This window comes from Microtus pennsylvanicus, chromosome 5 (assembly GCF_037038515.1).
Source record: "Microtus pennsylvanicus isolate mMicPen1 chromosome 5, mMicPen1.hap1, whole genome shotgun sequence".
Classification (NCBI taxonomy): Eukaryota; Metazoa; Chordata; class Mammalia; order Rodentia; family Cricetidae; genus Microtus; species Microtus pennsylvanicus.
The window spans coordinates 14,883,303-14,910,490 of record NC_134583.1 but is presented as its reverse complement, the minus strand read 5'-3'; the positions used below and the strand labels follow the sequence as shown (position 1 = coordinate 14,910,490).

Sequence of the window (27,188 nt, the reverse complement as noted above, 5' to 3'; positions counted from 1 at the left end):
CTGGCCAAAACATGAACACCTGCAATTACATGTGCCTTCACCTGTACATGAGCAGGCACACACACACACACACACACACACACACACACACACACACACACACACACACACCACTGACACACACGCAGATACACAAATACAAATACACACAAAGACATGCACATTAGAAATTCTCTATTAACAAGGAACCTACATAATTCTTGATAATTTCTCTTATAGATGAAAACTGTTGAAAGCATGAATCGTATTTTTTCAACTGGCAATTCAAGTTTGAAAGAAATTTTGTGACCATCAATTAGAAGTGAGTTTTACCACAGTAGAGTTGACTTTTTATATTAGATTCAAAATACGTCTCCGTATTATTTTTATGTTTCTGAGACCAGAGTGCCATGTGCCATGCATTCTAATAAATCTTTGGCATATTTCTGAAACAAAAGGTATTGAAAAAAATCAGTAGACTAAGACTACGGAAGATAGACAGGTAAATTTGTGGGCAAGAAGTGACTGGGGATAAAAGAAGGTTGCAAAAGTGGGGCTAAAATGAAATGTATGTCTTGTTTATCTCCTTGCAAGACTTCAAAAATAGGTGCATATTAGATTGCATTCTATATATAAACACCATGTAACAAAAGTATGCCACATGACTCTCAGTTGAATAAAAACTTAAAACTAGCTCCCCAAACGCAAAAGTAGGAGGAATATTAGAGAACACTGATGAGATATATACACCTGGCTAATTTGTTTTCATTTCTGAAAGTACATCAGGTTAGCATTGAGGTATATGCTATAACAAATGCAGAACCCTTCTTGAATTATGGACTTGTCTCCTATTGTTATGGCTAAATTGTCACTTTTGTGAACTAGCGAGTACTATGTATTGACACGGGATTTTTTTTAAAATAGAAAATTGCACAGTAACTGTAAGCATGCATTAGTTTCACACATACCTAGGTGGTAGCCAACAGCTTTCTAACTGAATTTAAGACCCACTCAACAAGAAGACAATGTCAGATACTGGAAATCTAGCCTAGTGCTAGTGAAGTCAATGTTATTGAAGAATCTAAAACTAGAATGATCTTTGCTTAGTTTTCACTTAATCTACTTTCAAAGCAACATATACACACATATGATGCATTACAAAATATATAAAATACACTGAAATATAAGCAATATCATCTCATGGCAATCCTTGCTTTGAATTGTGAAGTATTTGTTTCAAAGCATTTTATAAAGACCATTTAACTTTAGAGTTGAATTTATAGCCAGTTTTATGTAAACTGTGCTACTCAAAATTTATATTTTAAAATAAAATCAAGGATATGCACTTGTAAAATGCCATTATATTTTGATTTTGGTAAATTTTAGACCCATGATTTGCTTTTGGTTATTTTTATATCATAATTTACATAGTAATTGTATGACAACAAATCCCTCAGTTTTGCTGACAGATTAAAATAGCAATAATGCTTAGCTCACTGATGTGACTAGAGCTGAGTCTCTATGAAGTAGTAAATGATAATAGAGCCTGCATTCTTAAGAATTAAAAAAATAGACTAAGCTCAAAAATAATAAATGAACTTTAAGTAGTTATACAGCAAAGTGGTTTTAAATTTAATTTGGAGTGCATTTTTCTTTCAAAGAAATGTTCCAAACAATAAAGACCTTTGCTTCAACCTAAGCAATCTTTTTTTTCTAAAATGGTAAATATTTATTTAAATATATTTTGGCTGTATTTAAGTAAAATGTTGCTTTTCCACATAATGATTCTCAAGCGCTTGACTGTTAATCAAAATTCCACAACATCTTTATTTATTAAACATAGTAAGGTAGTCCTATCTAGCACATGAGTCAAGAGAAACAAAAAATACACAAATTGGAAATTAAACTGCCATTGTGGGCACATGAAATGATCTTATGTACAGAGGCTACTTCTTTCCTCCTAATTCTACCCAGAAGTGCTTGAGTACATAAATCTAGCAAACCAGCACTGTTTCTACATGGCAATAATAAAATATCTGAAAGAGAAACTAAGAAAGCAAGCTGGCTTACTACAGCTATGAGATTTTGACAGTTGTAAAGGTCTGTTGCTGCAGCTCTATAAGCTTGGGAAGTCACCATTATTAAACTAAGTAACTGTCACCAGTTTACAAAGCCCATAACTATGGGTGTGGTCATTCAATTGAGGCTTGTTACTTCACTATTTTAGATTAGTTTTCATCGGAGGTAATGTATAAATTGTACCGAAGCAAAAATTACAAAAGAATTTCAAATTTTTTAATAATTTTTTTTATATTTTGTAATAAATTTTTAAATTTTTTTTTAAGACTTAAAAAGTCACATCTCCAGAATTAAACAAAAATTGGCATTTATGTGAATACAAAAAGTTAAATATACTTAACTTGTAAGTGCTCCATCTCATACTGACTAAATACTACCTCTCCTATACTAATAAGAAATCAAATAAAAGTTATCAGAAGTTAACAATAAACAGATTTTCAATTAAGAACATCATTTTTGTTTATGTTTTTATTATACAAAATTAACATCTTACAAAATAAATCATTTTCCAAATTACACACATAAATAAAAGAAAATAAACAAGTTAATACACAATTTAGATAAACATTACTATGGGGAGCCTTTTATAATTATTTCTTAAAAGCAGAAAAAGACCTGGTTATTCTCTACAATCTAAACAATTAGATGGGTTAATCTCACAAAATAAATACCTTACAAAATAATTGATTATAATCCAAGCATTGCACATATTATACCTTTTTTAAGTTTACTGAATAAAAAACATTCAGATTTTTAAAAATAGATACTGGATTAATGGATTAAATTTATTTGTGATCATTGCAATCCCAGCTGTGTTTCCAGTCAGACAGCAGAGGAACCTAAGGGGTGGGGGTTGGGTGCTCTGAAGGTGTTTCTCTAACAATCATTAGCAACAATTGCTAATATAGCCATCCCTTGGTACTAGTGTGGAACTGGCTCCAGAACCCAGAGATAAAAATGGCTGAAAATTCTCTGGTCCTTTGAAAAAGTCAAACAGTATATTTGAACATAGCCTAGAATGATCCTCAGGTACACTTGAAATCATCTCAGCTTACTTAAAACAGCTAGAAAAATATAAATTGTGGTTATACTGTACAGCTTCCAGGATAGAAACAGCACCCTGAACATACTGAGAGTATTTCTGCTCCAAGTTGGTTGAATATTTGGTTGTGGAAACCAGAATGGGGTAACTCTGGTGTTAGAGTGAATTGCCAGAAGCTACAGTTGAACTGACAGTTGTGTTTCCTAATTTTCATAGACTTTCCCTTAATCACAGAACTGTTTCATAAAATTCATTTTTCGTCATGGGAGACTCAAATATAAAATGCAACATAAGGAATGAAGAAAGCAATATATACTATAAAATACTATGCATTGATAATTCATTTTTAACATAGGAGCAATTAAAAATATACAGGTTATATTTCTGCTTATTCCAATGAAGATGCTTGGTAATATTAAATATTATATTATTACTCTTAGAATTTATCCTGGAAAATGCCAGATTATTATTCTCATAACCTTCTGTGGCCTAATAATTCTATGATCATTAAGGCTGAAGATGGATGCCCCAACGTTACAAAAGAACTTTGGATAACTGTCCAAACAGCGAGATGTCTCTGTCATTTCTAGAGTTTTCTTATTTCTTGTTTACTTAGGTAGTATTATATCCTTCTGGAGTCTTTGATGGAGTTGAAGAATAATAGATAGTAATAGTTTTCCTTAGTTATGATAAATGATAAAATAGATATAAATATTATAACTGTAATTCTTGCTTGATAACTGTTTTGTTATATGTAATTTTGCTATGTTAAAATTAAAGCCTTCCTTCTTTTGTTTAAACAGAAAAAGGGGAAGTGATGTGGGAGTGTCATATATCAATCTGTCGATTTCATTGGTTAAGCAATAAAGAAACAGCTAGGCCCATTTGATAGGCCCACCCTTAGATGGGTGGAGTAAACAGAATGGAAGGCTGGGAGAAAGAAGCTGAGTCAGAGAGTCACCATGATTCTCACACTCCAGACAGATGCAGGTTAAGATCGTTCCTGGTAAGCCAGCTCGTGGGCTACAGCAGATTATTAGAAATGGGCTAGTCCAGGTGCGAGAGCTAGCCTAGAAGAGGCTAGATAGAAATGGGCCAAGCGGTGTTTAAAAGAATAGTTTCCGTGTAATTATTTCGGGTAAAGCTAGCCATGGGGGCGGCCGGGTGCCGGGGATGCAGCCCTTATTACAACAGGAAAGTTTAAATTTTAGAAGGTTAGTATTTCTCTACAAAAAGATTTTATTCCAAAAGCATTGCTTGAAAAATAAGTTAAACTTCTCTCTCTGTGTGTCTGCAAATATTCATAAGTAACTGTGAGAGTAAATGTGACATGGGGTGGGTGTCCATGTCAGAGAACCACCCTGTATATTGATCCTTGCCTTCCACCATTTTTGAGTCAGGATCTTGTTTGCTGCTGTGTACAGCAGGCTAGCTGGCTCACACACTCTCGGGCTCTTTCCTGTCTACACTGCTCAGCTCTGCAGGAGCAGTGGGGTAGAACATGGATGCTAGTGAGCTCATCTCTATGTGAGTTCTGGGTGTTCACATCTAGGCCCTCATGCTTGCACTTACTCATCAGTCTCCTTTACCCTAAAAGATGTTTCCTCTCTGCTGTGTTTTATGGCCAATTCCAGGACTAGCCTCTTTCGGAATGTCTTTATGCTTTGGAGATTGGCATGTGTTATTTGTTAATATGACTCAACTGATTCTCTCAGTAGAGTTAATAAATAACATTTGTGTAAAATTAGCTAGACTAGCTGATTTTTCTATTATAATTATAAATATTGAATTCAGTAGATTTTTAAAAAACCTTTTCATTTTTACAATAATTTCTTTTTAGCATAAAAGTTATCAATTTTTAACCACATGACAGCTATGGATCACTGTTATTTTCTTTTTAACTTAATAGACACTGTAAAAGACTTTTTCATATAAGCATATACTTCAAAAATATGGTGCTACCTTAAAATCATTTTTATCTATCTCTAATTTTGCAGTTATAAGTAAATTTTCTGTATTATTTTTAGTAAAATGAATAAAATTCTCACATTAACATTATACTTTCATAGTCAATTCAGTAGTCTCTGGTGAACATTTAATTTTAACATATGAATAAGAAAATGAGACCTAGAAAGATTGACAAGATGCCCTAAAAATAGAGTATCTCAATTCCAGAAACCTTATGATGACTGAGAAATATTTTTTTTTATAACATAGAAGCAGTTGCTACCATTTCCTAAGCTACATCCTAATGCTTCTAGTCTTTTATTCAGCAGAGCAAACAGGGACATTAAACATGCAAAAGCACTCGGCACTGCAGGCTCCGAGTCTTCAAGTGATGACACCATGAATGCTCTGCACAAAGCCTGTCTTGCCCCACGACTGAAGAATGGATAAGAAAATGTGTGCATTTACAAACTGGAGTACTACACAGCAGAAAATAATGACATCTTGAATTTTGCAGGCAAATGGGTGGATCTAGAATCATAACATTGAGTGAGGTAATCCAGACCCAGAAATATAAATATAACTCATGAGTGGCTTTAGACATAAAGCAAAGAAAAACCAGCCTACAATTCACAACTCCAGAGAACCTAAACAAAGAGGACCCTAAGAGAGACATACATGGATCTAATCTACATGGAAAGTAGAACAAGAAAAGATCTCCTGAGTAAATTGGGAGCGTGGGGATCATGAGAGAGGATAGGAGAGGGGAGGAAGAAAGTGGAGTGAAGAAAAATACATAGCTCAATAAAAACAATTTAAAAAAGAACATGGCTAACAGTCAGATTAGAAAATATAATAAAATAAAATAGCCTGTAATTTAAACAAGTTTTTGCTCACAAGAAACTTGACAAGTACATTTGATCACTAGGGGAAGCCAGCCAAAAACTGAATACGAACAAAACTGAGAGCCAGCAAAGAGTTCAGAAATGATGCATATCCATCTACTGTCCTTTTGTTCTCTATTTCTGTGGTCAGATGTACCTGACATGTACATGCTCCTGTCTTTGGATTCAGAATACAAGTACAGCTCACCTGCATGTTAGCTAGTTTATAAATGCAAGCACTTTCTCTACTGTGAAACAGAAACCTAAATGGCCATCCCATTCAAACTTCAGAAAAATACGCCAAAAGAATGCTACCGCATGACATCTCTCATGAGATGTTTTCTTTGTATGGTTCTGTCCACTGTAGAACAAGTGATATCTTCTTTTAAAAATAAAAATGAAGTAACTGGCAGAGGGAACAGTAGCCAAATGCACATTGAGTTTGACAGTTTTCTCTTCATAATCAAAACACAGGATGTTTACTGAAGTTAGGCAATTTGATAAATAAACTATAATATACATTACGAAGCAGGCAGCTGTTGATCTAATGCGTATGCCATTCTTTCCTTACTGTATTTTTCTGACCATTTTCGGGTTAGTTCTAGATAATAACTTGGTTTATGAGGTCGGTAATCCAGGTATACTGTGTTAGTGGTTCTCTTGGGGACAGCATTTTCAATCTGAGTTCCTTCATGCCACTCATTGAAAGAGGTGATGGAGATTAAACTGGGGTGGGTCTGGAGTGCAGTGCTTAGACCGACTTCATAATACTTCCCATTGATGCGGTTCCTAGTGTTCTGAGAGTTCCATGGACGAATGTTTGTATCAATGTATCCTGGGCCTACACTTGGGATAAACATCAAGTTGTTCTCATCACAAAATGACTTCAGGTTAGCCCAGTTCTGATGTGATGAGCCATACGTGAAGCCATTGGTGGCAAAATATGTGTAAATTCCATCAAAACCACTTTGAAGGATATCATATTTATGCTTTTCTTCTACGAGAAGTGCAATAAACAATCCATCATAAGGAGTACCGCGGACACTCTGAGATCCTGAAGGTGTTAACAGATTGGCCCACATTTTAGGTTTTGTTATATAGGAATCATAGACATAAAACATAGGCAGAGATTGCCCCGTACTTGTCTTGTACCTATAAAAGGCTGGATGGTTTCCGTATCTACAATAAAGAAACATTGAAAAGTGAGAATATGTCACAATAAAATTATACACTGAACTGACAATGATTTGAGAGCTTGAGCACACTGTTCCCAATCTTCAGTGAGTCAGTTATGGAAGCATAATAATGCTAATGCAATCATACTTTTAATTTCATACATTATGAGACACTGGTATACTTCAAACAGGAGGTTAATTATCTCATGCCAAAGTTAACAAATGGTGATTAAAGCTATAAAAGTCTATTATGAACTACACAAATAGAAAAACCTATTTATCTTATCAATGACAGATGTCCATTTGTTGCTGAGAGGATTCTTTGTAAAATGAAATACCTCAGAGAATCTTAACAGTAAAGTACTTTATAAGAATGAAAATAATCATAAAATTCTTTTTTTTGTTACTCTAGATACAAATGAAGATATGCAAACACTGCTATAAAATTAGCTCATATTTCATTTGAACCTTCCTTTAAAAGACAAAATGTATATTCATAAGATTTTAAAAACAGAAATGTAAAATGAGCACAAAAGGAAATCATACATATCTTTTAAGGTATATAAAAATAGCTAAAGTAGCAACTTTTATTCATGCAAAAAGTAAACTGTAAGAACCTGAGAATGTTTGTCAGTTTACTTGTGGTAAAATTACCAGAAATGACAGATCATAAGCCAATTCCCATTACCAGATCAAAGAGCATAACTATGAACATTGAAGAAACTCACTTGTCTATAATATACTTGACATTTTTATGCATGTTTTGATCATCTCGATTGCTATACGGCTCTATATGAAAGGTGACCTAAAAAACAGGAAAAAAAAATCAATTAAAGAAAGCATTATCTATGAAAGTATATTTTGCATTGTTAATAAGCTGTCAATTCAACAACATTAAAGTGAAAATTTAGTGAGTTTAGTGGTTACTAAATAAATCTTGGTAGATAATACTAACTGAGAGTTTTCACAGCTAACCTAAGTGAAGCATCTCATACGCCAGCCTCTGTTACTGTATAAGGTGGCCGCTGACTCGAGTTTTGAAATAAAGAAGTTGGTATGGGTCTAGTCAGTTGCCAATAGGCCCCAGTTTGTTGGATACAATGTGTGGTAGCTACCTACACATATTAGTTGTACATAATCAAGTTGAACAAATTATGCCTAATAAACAGGTTGGCTTTGTACACTATCTCTAACTAGTAAGATAAACAGCATAAGGAATAATGTAACTTTAAAAAGATAATCATAAAAAGTATTCTTAAATTCACTGAGTTATCCATATCAAGTCTATTTTATTGGTAATCTAATAAAATTATTGTTTGAATCTTATATTTTAAATGGGACTGCCTGTTTGACAAGACTTTTACAGTACTGCAAGCTTAATTCTTTTGTTAATTACCCAATTAAAGCACAATGTATTTTCATTAGTAAATTTTCACAGAAGTATTTTTAAAGTCAGGTCATTTAGCAAATCAATCATTCTCTACTTATAAGAGCACAATGATGTAAGGTTTTGGCAATAACAAACTCAGGTCAAGACATCCTTACAATCTGCTTTCAAAGCTGCAGGCCATAAATGATCAGCTTCTTCCATCAAGTGTAGATATATATATTGCAAATTCAAAGTTATATATTTAGAACTTCTCAACTAATTAATTTTATATTTTTTAATTAATAACAGATTTTTCACTATTTCTAACTCTTCTTTTCAGAAAAATATTACACTAACAGTAAAATGAATTTTAAATGACAGAATTAGATACATAAATTTAAATTTGTGTGCATGATTTTTAGAGAATGTGAATCATGTAAAAATTCCATTTCACACTTCTGATATTGGCTTTACCCAAACTCTCTGAACCCTGTAGCCAAAACACTTCTTCCTTAATTCCTCCATCCCTTGACTTCACTGGGTACCCCCTTTATATCATACACAGGTGAGGCATTCCACCTATATAGCTGGTAATGTCAAATATGTAGTAATTTTCTCTTTCCATAACTTAACTTGTATTTGGTTTTGTTCTTTAGTAGACTGCAAATTTGCTATATAGAAGACAAAATCTGTTTCTTTCAGTTTTGATATGGTTGGCATTGTAGCCCCCATCCTCTTGCCTCTACCGTTTTGTTCTTTAGTAGACTGCAAATTTGCTATATAAGAGACAAAATCTGTTTCTTTTTTTTCAGTTTTGATATGGTTGGCTTTGTAGCCCCCATCCTCTTGCCTCTACCTTCCACCTAACATTACAGGTGTGTACAAACATATCCAGCTCTCTTTCCTAATACTGCTCATACGTAGAACAGAATCCGCTGCAGAGTAGACACAGCATGAGTATCTGCATGCTTGAATTAATGATTTCAATGTATACTAAACAATAGTCAAATTAAACTCTAGGTGGTCTAATTACATACCATTTAGGTAAGATTTGCCAAGTTCTCACTGTGAATGTATACTCCTCATTTGAGAAACATAACTGATTAAAAGCCATTATTATTAGACAAATGATTTACGCAAATGTTAAAGAACTCGTTACTTCATAATGAAATTTTAAATTTATTGAAATATAAAGTATTCAACAACTGGGGTGGTTTTTTTTTTTTTTTTTTGCCCTTATACTCCTCGGGGAAAGAACTGATTACTCCAACTAATTTTATGTTGTTAGGTCTTTGGTTTCCTTGGGATCTGATGTGATGATGTTGTATAACAAACACTCACAATTTTTAACTTTCAATTTTATTTGATGCACATAAACTTTATTTATTACTGTGATGGATTTGTTCTAGACTGTGGATCAAGTTTAAATAAGCTCCACAGTTTTAGTCATTTGGATTCTAGGGAAGGGTGGAGTTTCTTCTTATACTAAAGCAAACACAAGTACAAACATGAAGCACGTGGCATGCATCATATTTTCTGACAATTCATTAGCCCAAGCAGGCCAGGCAGAGAACCTATCATCTACTGGACAGGAAACATTCACTTCCTAAGAAGGACAAGGGAACAGGCCTGTGCTCAACAGTGGCAGTGTCTACCAATAAGCTCCTCCACATCTATGGCAGCTGTTTCAATGGTTGTTTTCTCAGGATGTTACATAGACATGACATAGTACGCTGAAAGCATCCAGCTGTGATCCTTATAACTGTGGCTTCAGTGCCCTCTGCAATTACAGTTACAAGGCTTCAAGGGTCTGCTCCAAAGAATAATACAAGCATACACAAAAAAATTACCTTTGAAAAAATTAGTCACCATTTAGATTTAGATTTCATTGATTTATATTTGGGAAAACTGTCAATATGGGAAAACTTATGCAGAAGAAGTCACTAATTCCTCAAACATGTTTTATTAACTGTGTTTCTTCAATTATAATTAAAAACATGACTTTTAGTTTAAAACAATCAAAACTGCAGATACAAAGTATTTAGTGACTAAAGCTATTATGTAATCAAACTAATAGACTATAACAAAAGCTTAACTGTAAGGCAAAGCCATTACCTAGAACCTCTATTTCTAAACAAGTAATAACAAAAGTGAAACTAAACACTTTTTAAATTCCAAACAGAGAGAACTGTAAAATCAACCCAACCAAAAATAAATAAATAAATAAACAGAAATGTATTTGTAGAAGTTAATGTCACATTAATATAGTATAATTATTAAACAATTTTCAAAATAAATCTGGTAATTTGAAGAGCTACTGAGGGCAAACAATCTGTATTCAGCTTTGGGGAAACATGAATATTTGCAAGAAAAAATGGAGAACAGTATTTTATCAAATTTTCTAGTCATTAAATATTAAATCTAAAGAATGGAGAGAACAAGTATGTTGCTAATGTTAGAGAGACAATGATCGGCCAAGGTCTTCATTCATTTCCTCTTCCATATGAGAGCTTTCAGTAGAATTAAAAGCAGTCTATTTTCATGTATAATGATATTCTAACTACTTTATCTTTAAAAACCTCAGTAAACGAAAATGTCCAGTTTCATTACTGTCCACAACAGCACTGGGGCACAGACTGGACAGATCAGGGGCCTTGGATTTCTTTTGAGAAAAAAATAAACCAATGGCTTAATCAACCTCAGTTGCAGTTCCAGACTTGAAGATGTGACTACTGCAGATTCCAAACGCCGATGAGCAATCACTGAATGACACTGTGGAGCATGTCATGTCGTAGCTCCTGTCAATTCATTTGAGAGATACTATCAAGACTTTCTTTAGGGCTACGGAAATATTTAAGTTAGCTTTATGTATTTTTTTAAAAAAACCAGACTGTAATACAAACTACAAAAGAAAATCTTTCCTCCCCCCAATTTAGATCCATAAAAGAAAAGAGAAAAGATAAATTTCCAGAAGCAAAGACAGAAAGAAATTTTTTTAAAAGTCAGACTAACAGACTGTCTAACACAGGTGGTGGGAAATCTCTGCCTCTGCCCTAAGATGTCACATAGTATGTTGGAGCAAGAGGGAGAAGGTACAAGCAATTAAATATATTGCTAGGAAGCATAGAAAACAGTACATACCCATGTCTCCAAACTCCAACCCCAAGAGAGACCCAGAGAACCTCAGAACCCCTCATGGGAGTTCATCTGATCTAAAACTCTGTGGAATAAACAAAGTCATATTAAGACCATTGACACAGGCAGGCTGAGCCTCAGCAGGATGAAAACTGTTAGCTGCAAAGTGACACAGGAACAGGGTGGTACAGGCAACACTGAAATCTAGGCAAGGTTAGTGAGATCACCAATTACATTTGGGAAAAGGGAACTGGCCTAGGCAACAACACCCTACCCATGTCAAGGGTCAGAAATCATCTAAGGAAGGGTGAACTTCGCTTCTGAAACCAGGCAGAAATTCAACCCCACAGGCAAACTTATGGGTCGCTACTGAGACTCTGCATAGTCAGATCTGAACTGCACAGAAAGGTAAACACCTCTCTCAGTAGCAACGATAATTTAATAAGACTTCTTAGACAGAAGAGAGCTTTTCCTGATGTTCTAATCATGAAAGAAATTTAAACTGGTATTTTTATTTAATTTTAATTTTTTTTTTAAATCTTCATTCTCGCTAAGTATTTGTTTTTATTTCTTATATTGCTCTATTAGATTTAACACTATTTCCATTGTGTCCTCTCAAGTATTCTGTCTTTCAGCCCATATACTTTCTCTCTCATTTCTACTTCGTGTCATCTTGTTCTCTTTCCCAGCCCCTCTTCTACAGACTCCTAAATGCAATTTTCGAATGTCAACAATCTTTAGAGTCTGATTTCCCTAACACTTTCCCAATTCTTCTCTTCTATTTACTATTTTATATGAGTTCCTGGTGACACTCAATTTACTGTCTTTCCATACCTACAGTTAGTAGGTGATATACCAGCAAATATTATCTTCTTTATTTCTTAGTGATCATTAGACTTAAGAGAGATAGCTGTTTTTAACTATTACTTAGTTTCCATAGTAGGTCTTCCCATCAGTGGTGTTCTCCTCAAATACTCTATTGGAGTTGAGCTGGATATTATACTTGATGCCCCCTGAGGAAGTGAGCTATAAGTCTAATATATGAGATAGAAGGCGAAGACATATTAACCCTGCCTCAAGTAAATAGTGGTATATTATTTGTGCTTTAATAAACAAAGCTTGTCTGAAGATCGGTGCAAAGCAGCTACACTACTCAGCCATACAGGCCAGGCAGTGATTGCACACACCTTTAATCCCATACTAGTTAGTTAGTGAGGCAGGGTGGTGGTGGTGCACACTTTTAATCCCAGCCCTAGAGAGGGATATAAGACAAGAGAAGACAGGTTTCAGTCTCAGTCTCAATCTGAGGATTCATGGAGGCAGGATCACCCATTTTTGGTCTGAGGTAGATGTAAGAGCCAGTGGCTGGCTGCTCTGGTTTTCTGATCTTCAGGTTGAACCCTAATATCTGTCTCTGGTTTATACTATTCGTGCTACACAAACTAGTCCCAGAAGAAAAATGCCAAAAAGAATTTCTAATTTCAACACAAGAAATAAAGGACATATAATAAAAATCCACAATGACCTAATCTTAGCTATGCAAATATTAACAAAGAAATAATGATCACGAAAGTAAAGAAAATAGGACTCCTCCCAAAATTACCAATTCAACAGTAATAAGATTTCCAAAACAAGGTATCCAGAATGAAATACCAGACAAAGAATTCAAGAGGATGATACAAAAGAAGACTGAGCAAATTCTAAAAGGACATAAATTCCCTATGGTAAGATAGCTTGCTTAGCTTTAATACAAGGTGGCAGGGGCTTGGTCCTGACTCAACTTGATATACAGGACTTTGTTGACACCTTAAGGAAGGCCTTACCTCCTCTAAGTTGTGGATAGGGATAGGACGTGGAAAAGCAGGAAGGTAGGAGGAAAGGAGAGAGGGGGAACTGAGGCTAGTATATAAAATAAAAAAATTAAATAAAAAAGAATATTAGCACCTAGATAAAAAAGGCGATCAATGCATGATATGAAATAAATTTAATATGGATAAATAAATACTTAAAACATCAAATGAAAATCTGGGAAAAACTAACTGAAAAATTCAGTGTTAAACTGTTACTGAAGATAACACTTGCATAAGTCACGGAACCTGGAAACGTTGACCTTGTAGTTCCTTCACACTGAGTGTTCATGGGACTAGAAGGTACTCTACACACTACCAGAGAGAAAGCTAAAAACCAACCCAGATACAAATTTGCGATCTACAATGGTGACCACCTGCAATAGTGACATAAGCATTGTAGGAGTAACCAACTACTCTCATTTGAGGTCCACTCCAAGAGTTGGTAGCCATGCATGGCCCTGCTGGGTAGCCCAGAGCCTGAGACTGGATAGGCCATAGGTCTAGAGGAAAATCACGGACTACTGCTATGCTCTATGGAGTATAGTAAAAAAATGATTTCTAACAAGATTTTGCTACATCCACAGATCAGTGTCTCAGCCATTATCAAAGAAGTTTCCTTTGGTAGTAGATGGAAATATACAGAAACCCATAACTTGATAATGTACAAAGAGTAAAAAATTTTAGAACACTTAGTACTACTATATGGGATATTTATCAAACACCTCCGCTCAGAGCTCATAAAAGGAGATGAAAGACTGTAAGAACCAGAAAGGATGAATGACTCCAAGGAAACATTTCTAGACATAATAGGGTGTACATATGGATTCACAGAACATAGGGAAATCACTCACTGTTCCTGCACAGGTTTAAGTAGACTGGGTCACAGTGCTGAGTGGTTTAAGTGGATGTGAGTTATGTAAGTTCCTATACCTATGCAAGAAGTTATCTGCACTGACATCCACTTGCAAAGGAAAAAAGTATATCTCACTGGGTATATTGACCATGCTTCAGGTTGGCCCCATGCCCTGTAGTAGATGGCTAATACAAAACAAACTCAAAGCTTTTATAGACTTTTCATCTCATACTGTTCTATGTGGGCAATATTTGTCTTATTGGTCATCTGTGTGTATATTATGGTTTCTGTTTGTATGTTTATGTATGTATGCAAGTTTCTTGGTTTTGTTTATTAGTTTTTCTTTTGTGTTTATTTTTTAAAAGAGAAAGGACACGAACTTGGGAAGGTGAGTAGAATCTGGGAGTAGGGAGGAAAAAGCATGGTCAGAATATATTGTGTTAAAAAAAATTTTCATACAAAAAATATAATAAAAGAAGATTTAAAAAATATCTTTTAAAGATATCGTGTAACCCAAAAAGCCTAAAACATTTTATATTTGGTTCGTTTTAGAAAATATTTGTCCAACTATTATGTAGATTTTTAACATAAAAATAAAACACAAGAAATAACTAAACAAAACAAAAAACCAAATTAGTAGAAACCCTTACCAATGAAAGGATCAAAGAAAACACAGAAGACCAAGGCTTGAAGAGTAAATAAACAAGAACATTAATGCATCAATAAAGATAAAACAAAAAGAAAGTATAAGCAAAGCAAGTGAGATACATAAGATATAATTCAGATACATAGGATATAATTAAGTGAGATACATAGGATATAATTAAGTGAGATACATAGGATATAATTAAAAGATCAATTTACAAATCAAGGACATAGACAAAAGTGAAAAATACTAAAAGTTGTTCTCCATAAAACAAAATGTCAAATTTCCTAAATCTAGGAAGAGATACAGGCATTTCACAATTCAAAATAGACAAGACTAGGAAAGAATATGTCACTTAATATTAACCAATATATAGATCAAAGAAGGAGTATGGAAATGACATACATAAGACTGTAGGGCATACTTCCAAACATATGTTCCAATATTTTGTGTAATTCTGAAGTAATGGATACATTTCTAGGAACATATGTCCTCCTAAAATTAAAACAAGAAGATCATTAACATATCTACACACATAGTAAGATTAAAGGAATACCTAAGTATCTTCCAATTAATCTTTCTTGAAATGCTCAATCCCAGACTTGTTCAAACCATGCAAATCAACAAAGGTAAGAAATTACATAACTAGGTTCAAGGATAAAAATAAATAGATATAGAAAAAGCATAAAATTTTTTCATGACACAGGAAAATAAGAAAAAGAATTCCTTAAACCCTAAGAAGAAAAGGTACCCACTTTGACATAATATGGCATATTTATATTCAACAACACACTAAATGGAAAAGATTCAAAGCATCACCACAGACGGGTGTCAACCCTTTTTTTACATGCTGAAGTCAATAGAGAACTTTAACTCTTAGTTATAGAAATAAGATAAAAGACAGATATAAGAGATACAAAAGATTTATACTATTTGAAGAGAAACTAGAGCTGGGCAGTAGTGTAACAAGCCTTTAATCCCAGCACTCAGGAAGCAGAGGCAGGGAGATCTTTACGAGTTCAAGGTCAGTCCTGTCTATGGAGTGAGTAAGGTTTAGGATGGCCTAAACACACAAAAAAAGTCTATATTGACAAATAAAACAAAGTAAGACAGAGAGATTAAACAACTGAAAATTAATTTTTAAAAATGTTGAACTATTGACAATATTCTTCCATTCTTCCTTATTCTCCACCCCAAAACTTGACTATACCATTTTTCTGATGAAGACACCACAAACCTCAGTTATAGAATATAGAGAAATCAAGTTGGTACTAATCTGGAATGTTTGTCCCTACGAGAGAGCTTTAATAGTGCTGAGAGTTGCTATGCACACTACTGGTTGACACAAGAATCTCACCCTGCTATAAACCCTGTGAATTACAATAACCAGCCTAAAAACACATAACCACTGGTGAAACAGTAGCATAAATGTCATGAGAGAAAGAACTACCTTCAAGGCCCACATTTAATTTAAGATTAAACTTCTACCTAGAATGTTTATGTAGCCAAGAACCTACGGCTAAATAGGTTCTAGTTCCTAGAGGAGAACTTACTACTATTATTCTGTTAAATAGATATGGTACTAAGCTAAACTCCTAGTGATTTACTGTTATACCCATAGATAGTTCATAGTTCTACCCACAGAGATACTTGTTTCTGCAGTACATAGTGAACCAAACTCCAGTGGAACGCCAAACATCCAAGAATATTGGACAGCATGAACTGGAGTTGATGGGAGGATGAGAGAGAGAGAGAGAGAGAGAGAGAGAGAGAGAGAGAGAGAGAGAGAGAGAGAGAGAGAGAGAAATATATATATGTACTGCAGAAACAAGTATCTCTATGGGTAGAACGATGAACTATCTATGGGTATAACAGTAAATCACTAGGAGTTTAGCTTAATACCATGTCCATTTAGCAGAATAATAGTAGTAAGTTCTCCTCTAGGACCTAGAACCTATATATATATATATAGAGAGAAATAGAGACAGAGAAACAGAGACAGGGAGGGCAGGTAAGAGGGGTGAATCTGACAGGAGATATTGTGACTATGAACAAAAAGCACCTGTACAAATTTCTCAAAGACTTAGTTTAAAATTTCAAAAATAAAAAAAAAAAATTGGACAGGAATTTATTTGTAAATTTATATGTAAAGTTATATAGTTAAACACAGTCACTTTTGACATTTAAAGCATATCCAGACATAAACTTCACTAATTTCTAATAGTCTGTTTACAAAGGAATCCATAAAACCTTTCTCTTCCTAATAAACACAGATAAATGGGTGCATGTGTTTAATCATAGCACCTGAGAGGCAGAGACAGGAGGATTACTGTGAGTTCATCAATCTGGTCTACATAACAAACTCCAAGCCACTCAGAGCTACATAATGAGTCCCTGTTTAAAAAAAGATACAAAATGTAGTAGATGAATATAACACATGGTTAGAAAAAAAAAAGCAAGGGGTATCTTATAATTGGATAAGCATTAGAATTTCAATTATTAAAACAAGCATTTTTTAGAATACCTTTGTTGCATAAAACAAACTTTTATGAAGTAATATTTTAAAACATTTCTACATGTATAAAATTTTAATTAAAATGAGTAATTAACATAGTATTACTATCAAGAGGTAACAATGATAAAAATAGTTTGAAAACAAATTAAATACCTTCAGATTATATTTATGAGCTTTATCCATAATAGTTGGTACCAAGTGATCAGTAGCTTCTCCATTATCATCACTCGAATCAGGTGGGTACCAAGAAAGGGCCAGGACTCCTAATAGTAAAGCATAACGAAGAATGAAAAGCAACGAGAGTGATCGCCATATGAGTTCCAAGTACATTCAAAGGGTATTACAGCAATTTGATTACTTTATCCAATATTTATGCACTATTTTAAGCAACCGATATCTTTTCAAATTAACATACTACACATTTTAGAATAATTAAGTCTCTTAGCAAGAAGGCATGTAGTCCTTCTAAACGGTCTCCTACAGACCACAACCCTCTCCTCCAGTTATTTACATTCACATACTAGTTGCAGTATTTACTATGTTTGATGGACAGTACCATCATATTATTGTTAACTAACGACCACAGTTTTTACTAATGTCAAGCAGTCCTGTGGAGTCTAACAAAACTGTAAGTTCATAAGCTAACCATTATGGTACCAGACAGACTGAATTACTATAAACATTAGGTCCCCACCTATGTAGCCCTCCTCCCTGTTTACACCCAGCAGTAAGTGATTTTTCACCCTCTATAATTCTGCCTTTGCCAGAATGTCATAGAGCTGAAATCATAAAGTATGTAGTGCTCTACAACTGGACCCATCTGCTTGGCGATTTGTATTGTAGGTCTTTCATGATGTCTCATGACTCAGTCATAGTTTTCTACTGCTGCATATCCATTGTGTGGATGTTTAATGTTCATATTAAAGGACATGCTAGTTGCTTTTAAATTTTGGCAACTATGAATAAAACTTCTATAAGCACCCATATGCTAGGGTTTTATTTTTAAACACATAACTTAAGATTTAATACAGGCAAACTGATTGGAGTTGTTCCCCACAGTACCCACTTATTTCTGTACTAAGAAATTAAACTTTAGGTATTAGAAACACCAGACTACAGAGAAATCATTAACTACAGTTAACATATTTAAGACAAACACTTCAAACCTCCAAATATAGAGAAATGCAGGACAGTAGAGAGAGACAGCATGGGTATCTCAACTAATCAATATTTTTTTTTTCTACAAAAGGAAAGAAATAATCTTATATAAAGAAAAGCTTGTAGAATTAAGAAATCAAAGCAGCCAAAATTCTACCATGGAGAGGGGCAGGGCTAATCCAGTGTCACCATTAGCTGAGGAACTATTGACAATCTGAAGGTTGTTATTTGAGCAAAAATCAGTTTTCTGCAGGGATGTGGTCACTAAGAGGTGATCCATGTTTCAGGAGATGGCCTTATCATGCACATATCAGCTGTGCTAACAGGACTCAATAGGTTTATAAAAAAAGCACATAAGTTTGAAAATGAAAAGTGATGGTGGCTGGGGGCTAGGGGAAGAACTGGAGGGGAGAGAATGGGGACTAGATTTATTAATACATATTAAATGCATGGATGAAATTCTTAAACAGTAAAGAGTAAGAAGCTGCAGGAGACCTAGATTTCAACACTTAATTTTCTCATAGTTCTAATACGTTAGATAAGAATTCTAGCTGGAGGAACAAAGTGGCCCTTTCATTAAAGCTAATGGGGGAAAAGGCTATCTTTGTCTGCTATCCACGGACAGCAAAAAAGCAAAACATTGAACAGAACAAAGAACTAATAGTGGATAGAGATCTAGGGATGTTACGGCTATTGAAGAGGGGAGTTGCACCTAGATAATGATGTTGGTGAGAACCAAAGTTGGAAGAAAACTGATCAACATACAGCCCAGGAAACAAACCTCCTTCTCAGAAAAAGCAATGAAAATAAACACACATAAGGGAAGCAACTCATATCAAAAAGCCAAAACACACACAAAAATTATGAAAAATGAATTCTTCCATATTCAAACCATGATTCTATTTCTAATAATTTCTAATAGCTATTGATCTAATAGCATAGAATCATCAAGCATGGGCAAGAAGAAATGCCATGACAACAAAGACCTACTCAATAATAAAAAGGTACTAGCCGAGTGACTGAGCTAGTAATGACCATGATCCCGGAAGTCAGTCTCCTCTAGAAGTGAAGCAGCTCTAGGAAGCAGCAGCCTGCCTTCCAGTGCTCACGTGTCTCTGCTGCACTTTCTGCAGATACTTAGGTGAGTTAGCATCAGCATTCTCAACAGCAAAGACAAAGCAGTCACTCAGGAAGCTATCTTCTTCTTGAGCTCAAAAGCATGTTTCAGAGAATAATGAATAAAATACAAGCAAACACAATAAAGAAATCTAAGGAAATAATGCATCAGGCTTTATTAATGGAACTCCAAAGACAACAGACCTGGCTATGTAGAACCCTCAGATGTTGGCTCTAGAGACTCTACATTTCTCAGACGCCAGATAATATACTGTCATTGGTAAGAGTTTATGATTAAAGATATGTACTCTGAAATTATACAGAGAAAAGAAAAAGATGAGGGGTATGGGTGACATAAGAATAACTGATCACTTTTCACCAGTTAAGTTAAATGTTTACACTGCAATACTATAGTGATATTAAAAATAAATAAGAATGACTACATGTACTAGGCCAAAAGAGATTGCAAGATTGAAAAACTCACATTAGTGTCAGATAAGGCACATAAAAAATGAAGAAAAGACCATAAACAGGACAAGTGGAAATGCAAAATGGAACATTTAAAACCTCGTTACATTAAATAAAAATGAAACTGACACAGAAATTGGAAAGGAGTAGTAAGAGTAATAAAGCCACACTGTATGCTACAGAAAGGAAGAACAGTTGAAATGCCCAACACAACTACAGAAGCAAACACCCTCAATCATATAATGAGATATTATCGCTGATAACAATGACTAAAACTGTTATCTTTAACAACAGGTGAATTACAAAATTCTGTGCAATGCAAATCATAACAAGCAAACAGATTAGCTAAATACATTTTGCTGTCATTAGGGAGGAAACAATCATAACCTCACAGTGACAGAAGTCAGATGCAGTTGCCTGAGTGGGGTCAGGATTAGCAGAGAAGAGGGCAACAGTGATCCCAATTTTAGCTAGGCAGGGAGAAAGGTCCCGCCGCACTCAACTCATGACCCTTTTCCTTCAGCTTTCCCAAGGAAAAAAAAAGTACAGCTTAATTCAGGATATGAATTAAGATCGTAATTAATAAAAGTATAAAAACTGATAAGTAATTTATTTGGCCACACACATTATTTATATATGTAAATAAAATAAACTAATTACCAACCAATCGAGGCTGAGCTCATTTGTCTCATGTGAGTTTCTATGACAGAAGGGTCCCGAGAGCTGTAACTTCCTAACTCAGGATAAAAGTTGGAGCCAATGTCATCTGGTGGAGTATGTCTCCCTTGTGGATAGTTCTTAGCTATTCTAGGGTCCCAGTGCTCCAGGACGGGATGATTCCAGTGTATGTATTTGCCATCAAATTGTGGATTTCCATACCAACTGTAATAAAATACGTGTAAAAAATAATTCAGAGGAGGAAGTTCTTCCAGGGTCGCCTCAGAGGCTTTGGGTGGCCTCACAGGCATGTCAGCAGCTTCTGAGTTCTTCGTATCAGGCATGTCAGCAGCTTTTGAGGTCTTCGTATTTCTTTCCATGTTGATTCTATCACTCTTTTGGAAGTCAGCTTTGTTTCCCAAGGGGGCGTTTGGTAGATGAAGTTCTGGAAGAAGGTCAAGCCCAAAAGGAGTTCCAAAGGATGTTGTATTTGGCCTCAGCATCTTTAAGCCCATCATCAGAGAGAAAATAAATAGAATAAAAAGTGACAGAATGATGCAAGTCTTTCTTCGAAATTTTGCCATGATGACATTCTTTAAATTCCAAAATTGTGAATGGTTTGCTGCAATTTATTTTTAAAAAGATGATTAGTAAATAATATTAATGTTTTCTACAGTATTTAAAATGAAAACTAAAATCCATTGACTACATTAAAAAGTAAAATATAATAAACCACAAAATACTATTAAAAAACATGCATGCACACACGCATGCCCACAAACACTCATACATACACAAGAGATACTGATTTAGAAATAGCCGGTAACATTTAGTCAGGTGGACTCAGGAATCTGTTTAATAAAATAAAATATATTTTATCATGTGAATAAATTTTGTGTATACAGAATATACAAAGTCAATAATTCATATATAAGGACTAAATTTTAAAATGGTAGTTAATGAGAGGAAACACTTAATTGTCCATATTTATGAGCCTTTTCAGTAAAAACACAAAAACAGTGATAAAGTTTAGGGTCTTAGAATTGTTGACTTAGGCTGGTGAAATGCACTAGTCAAGATATATAACAGAAACACAACTGAGTTTGGAATTTGAAAAATATATTAATCATGGGACCCTCAATAACTCACTGAGACTCTTTATCAAGTTTTATCATTTTGTTTTTTGATATAATTTCTTTTATGGACAATACAAGGTAATGTTGGCAAAAAAAATAAAAACGACAAGTGTTTAATTACTGATTATTACTTAAGACTTGAAGTAAATGAGGAAAGAAACATAAAAAGGACATTAAAGATTGTGTGTGTGTGTGTGTGTGTGTGTGTGTGATTTCTCCTTCCTTTATTAGATCCTTCAATGCATAACCAAAATTTACATTTATGAACACTGCCTTTGTATCTCTGCCCCCACACTTCTTGCCTATAAATTTAATTCCTTAAGCTGTACCATTATTTCTTATATTACAGATTTTATTCATTTCAAATGACTATTATATCATCACAAAACCAATTCCATCTTTAGCGATCAACCACGAAGGGTATCCCAATCTTCTTAACAAGTCGCTTCAATCGCTGTATTGAAAAGTCTGAGCTCTGCCCCTGCTAGGCCATCTTTCATAGTGCTGGAAGGTGCTATGAAGGTGGCTGGGGTAGGAAAGGCATAAGTGGTCTTACCTGGTGCTACAATAGTGATCTGCCAAATATGCCTACTGGTACCTACTGTGTGTAACCAGCTGCTCTCTGGATTACATTTAAAGCATGCTCTACAGGGATAAGTTCATGCCTGCTATCTGTAAACATGGTCAAAATCCATGGCTAGGTAAGTCAAGGGTTTCCAGGAGAGGTTTTGATGGTCAGACTTCTAAATGTTTATATATTCATAGATTTGGGACGCTCTTGGCTGTACAGAGAGACTTCTTACTGTCATTGATCGTAGTTAATGAAGAGATTCATTACTGAACAAATTGCTGAGAATAGAAAGGAAGTGCTTAGTTGGAACTATCTTCTTGTCCCTACAACATCGGAACATGGAACACTGCTGGAGAAGAGCAAAGCAAATGTAAGAAAGGAAAACTTTGAAACGCTGTCCTCTGGACATGGCCTGGATGCTGCAGCTAAGAACTCAATAGCAGCCGTGCTTAACTGAATAAGAACTAGAGAATTACAAATTCCAGCAAGGAGCAGTTCACCCAAGGCCCAGAATCTAGCTGAGGAATATTCGGAGTTGATGACACTTAGAGGAAGACAGTCTCATTTTCTTCGGGGCGTGGCCACCTCCACGTTGCTCATACCACAGGAGATGAGCCCACACCCATGTGTTCTTGTGCAGCACTGAGTAAAATAATTAATTAGTTATGAGGTCATAAAGTTGGGAGATGGGACTCTGGGATTCTGGAAATTTGTAATGTGGAGAGTAGGTAAGGTTAAGATACATTGTAAGCATACATAAAATTTTCAAACCATAGGTAAAAATTATTATTTAAACAATTTTAGCTCTGTAGTAACAATAAGTGCAAATTTCTATCTTTGCTTCCCTAGCTCGATGTTTCTACACTTTTCTCCACTGCAGTTCTCTCTCTCATAGGATTTTTGTCCGCGTGAAGACTTATTTCCCATCTGATAATAGATCACTAAGCAATTATGAACCATGAACAATTTACTTATGACGATAAGGATGAAAAGATGGGTGGCATGACAACATCCCACAAGTAGCACATGGCAGCTGGATGTGGTGACACACACCTTTAGTCCCAGAACCTGTGACACAGAGGCTGGTAGAACTCCATGAGTTTCCAGGCCACCCTGGAACTTCCATGCCAGCCAGAGCTACCTAGTAAGGTTCTGTCTCAAAATAAATAAACAAATAGGCTCTGTTTCAACATAAATGAAAATAATAATAATAATTAATAATAAAAACCAACCCAGCATATGGAACTGAGCATGTCGTTCAGGCGTTAGAACATATGCCGAGCAATGACCAATTCCTTGGGTTCTAGGTTTGACCCTTAACCCTGCAGAATACAAACAATAAAGCGTAGTCTTTATTATCTCTAAAATAATATTCAAGGTGCAAGACAAAGCAGAAATCTGCCTCCTCTTCCTGATTCTTCTCCTAAAGACTCCTGAGTAGAAAGCTCTATTGAGGCAGCAGCGTTTTCCTTTAATGCTGGCATTTCTAACACTGTACACTGTGTAAACTATATGTGTACAAGTTTTCTATCTCATAGAAATGGAGGTTATTTGTACTCTAGTAGATCCCAACAAATATCATCACTGATCACTCTTAAGCTTACTTTTTGGCCCTCCTGTTTCTGACACTGTCACGTGTTTGGGCAGTATGTCTATAACATAGTAATAGTCTATAATAAGCAATACTATAAAAGAAAATTCATGAAAATTCAGTAGTTTTAAAGTCCATCTAAACAAATTACTGTCTTAATATCTGTGCCAACACAACGCCTCTGGACTCTAAAACAAACACTAAAACACTAACAGTGCTGGAACACTTCCAAAACACTGCTCTCGCAAGAGACAGGCAAAGGAACTACCCACCTGGTTTTAACTAAAGAATGGTTTCAGAAGTTCCTTCTGAGAAAAACAAAAAAGCCTCTACAAGTCAACTGCTGGTGGAGGTTCTCAAAAGTAGGAAGCTCAAGGTACTGGCCAGTGACAACTTGTCCTCATCAAAAGGAAGTTTACATGTCCCAGAGTTCCACAACTGGTTCTCCTGAAACCATGTTATTTTTATGTTTGGTGCTTTTAATATTTTAAAATGATATTTAATGTGAAAGTCTAGTGATTTCCAATAAAAATGTATTATATACTTAACAGCTAAGAGATCTAAATGATTATTTTAAAAGTATCTGCTCATATTAGAAACTCAGAAACACCAGTTTCCCTTTTAAAATAATCAAATTATAAAGATTCCTCCTACTTATTCTTCTATGTTCATACTACGTTCTTCTAATTTTATGCTAGAAGTACCTAGAGACAGACCAAACTAGTGCTAAGAACACACAAAGCATCTGAAACTTTTGGAGTCTTGCCCCGGGTCAGATTTACTGCAAACTTCATTCAGAAGTCCAGTCAGGCTTCCCTTTTGATCCTCACAACCATCTATGAAGCAGAACTTCATGTTACCGGCGATAGAATTAAGCAAATGAGGTTTTGCAAGCTTTTGAGCCAACTGGCAAACAGCCAAGTAACCTGCCACTAAGCACCCAGCAAGAGCAAAACAGGGCTGCAACGTGGGCTCTTGCCTCCGGCCTAGGTGGCCTCAAATATAGAAGACTTTACTGCAATGATTTTTGCGCCTTGGAAGCTGACAGACGAAATAATCAACGGTTTCCTTCCAAACTGCGGTCCACACTTAATGAGAAGGCAGCTCGTGATCACATACTAGTTACTTACTATGGAGTAAGAGTCTCAGCTTTCTGTATTACACAGACTACAAGCCGTAAAATTCAGGTTTTCATGGCTTACAAACCGCTCTTAGAGTGCAAGAAAGTACTGCATAAAAGCGATTTAGAAATCTGAATTAGTTTTACCAAAACTTACATTAAATTTGCATTTTTCTTTAAAAATGCTGCCTACAGAGTACCGTCCTGTCTCATTTATTTGTCTTTTTAAGCTCGTACAAACAGATCCACACGAGTGCTGATGTAGTTTTTAGGACTTCTCCATCTTCCCCTCTATTATCCATAAGTCCTTGACACAAGAAAACGAAAGTTTTAACCGCTTGTACCCTCAACTTGTTCCTCCGCAAATGGAAAAGAAACCGGGCACCCTTCTCCAGCGAAGGGAAGTCCACAGTACCGAGCCTAGCGTGTTAAAGGGGAACAAAGACCTCGGAGGGCGGACTTGTCCAGGCCGCCTTCGGGGCTCCAGCTAGGCTGGGACAAGGGCGCCACGACCGCCCGGGCCCTCCAGACGCACTCGAAAGTTCGGGGCTCTAGGAGGAGGGGTGTGGAACCGCCTCGGAGAAAACTTGCAGCTTGTGGGGTGCCGGGCAGCAGGCCCAGGTAGGGCTCCCACGCGCTGCCGGCATTGACCTAGCGGGAAGCCGGCACCCGGGCCGAGCGGGATTAGATTCCAAGGCGCCCGGGACGCAGGGTCAAAGGGCGCAGCGGGAAGGAGGCCTACGATTGGCTGGCGGGCAAACGCGCAGGCGCTAGCAGTGGAGTCCGCGTGGGCCGTGGTTTAGGTGTCCCGCAGCTACTCACCTGGGGCTGGGGCCTGCCACCAGCGGGGACTCGCCGACCGGACCGAGGGAAGGAGTCCTGAGTTCTGCCAGGGAAGACTGCAGCGGCCACCGCCACCGCCTCCGCCTCGTCCCGCCTCCCAGAGGGCAGCGCGGGGCGCGGCTCGGGGGCGGGGCTCCGCGGGGCGGGGCGCGGCTCTGCGGGGCGGGGCTCCGCGGGGCGGGGCGGGGCTCCCCGGAGCGGGACTAGAGCCTCCAAGCCTGTTCTGGCATCAAGCCAGGGGTCAGAGTGGAGGCAGCAGGAGGAGCAATGGAAGGCTAGATTCCCATTCAGATCTCTGACATTTTAGCCTTTAAGACTAAGCAGTGACACTGGTCAAGTCGTCATGTTGCTTGTTATTTATATTTCATTAGATGTTTACAAAATTTTAAAGCTAAAAATGTGTTTTAGTTTATAAATGAGAGCAAACCAGAAGTAGACAGACAAAGATAGGTGGAAATTACAGGTCTACCAGGAATCGCACGTGTCCAAGGACAATAAAAAAAGAGAATAAATCAGGTGCAAGAAAAGAAAAGAACTTTTGTAGCAGAGGCTACAGCTGGGATTTGCATCTTACATCAGCCTCAGACACCAAGAGGATTTTGTGTTTTGTTTTGTTTTGGTTTCATGGTAACCAGGAAACCTTGACTCAAAGACTGAAACTTGCAGGTGTGAGTATGTGAACAGTATTGTTAAGTCTCCTTTTAAAAAGCTGTTGGTTTTTAAAGATATATGAAATAATTTAAAGAATAATAATTAAAGCCATAGCCTGCCTGCAGCAAGCAGGGTGGGCCCTTTGTTTGCGAGCTAACCAAGCAGCACGGAGTTTCGATCTGGGCACCGAGTGAAACACCATTGTGAACCTTCATCTGGTGATGGATGGAGATAGAGACAGAGACCCACACTGGAGCACTGGACTGAGCTCCCAAGGTCCCAATGAGGAGCAGAAGGAGGGAGAAGATGAGCAAGGAAGTCAGGACCACGAGGGGTGCACCCACCCACTGAGACAGTGGAGCTGATCTATTGGGAGCTCACCAAGGCCAGCTGGACTGTGACT

General features: G+C 36.2%; 1 protein-coding gene across 5 annotated transcripts; it reads right to left on the bottom strand.

Moving 5' to 3' along the window:
• Positions 1–1,777: 1,777 nt before the first annotated feature.
• Manea (mannosidase endo-alpha) lies at positions 1,778–26,251 on the bottom strand. 5 transcript variants are annotated; one of them, XM_075971289.1, is made up of 6 exons: positions 25,449–25,916; positions 24,444–24,618; positions 20,881–21,495; positions 17,628–17,737; positions 7,835–7,911; positions 1,778–7,110 (listed from the first exon to the last, which is right to left on the bottom strand). In XM_075971289.1, exons 3-6 carry the CDS (start codon positions 21,455–21,457, stop codon positions 6,453–6,455), a joined length of 1,422 nt encoding a protein of 473 aa, XP_075827404.1. In that variant the 5' UTR covers positions 21,458–21,495; positions 24,444–24,618; positions 25,449–25,916; the 3' UTR covers positions 1,778–6,452. The 5 variants fall into 5 exon arrangements, with proteins under 5 accessions (XP_075827404.1, XP_075827403.1, XP_075827406.1 ...); XM_075971288.1 differs by lacking the exons at positions 24,444–24,618; positions 25,449–25,916 and adding an exon at positions 26,114–26,251; XM_075971291.1 differs by lacking the exon at positions 24,444–24,618.
• Positions 26,252–27,188: the final 937 nt, after the last annotated feature.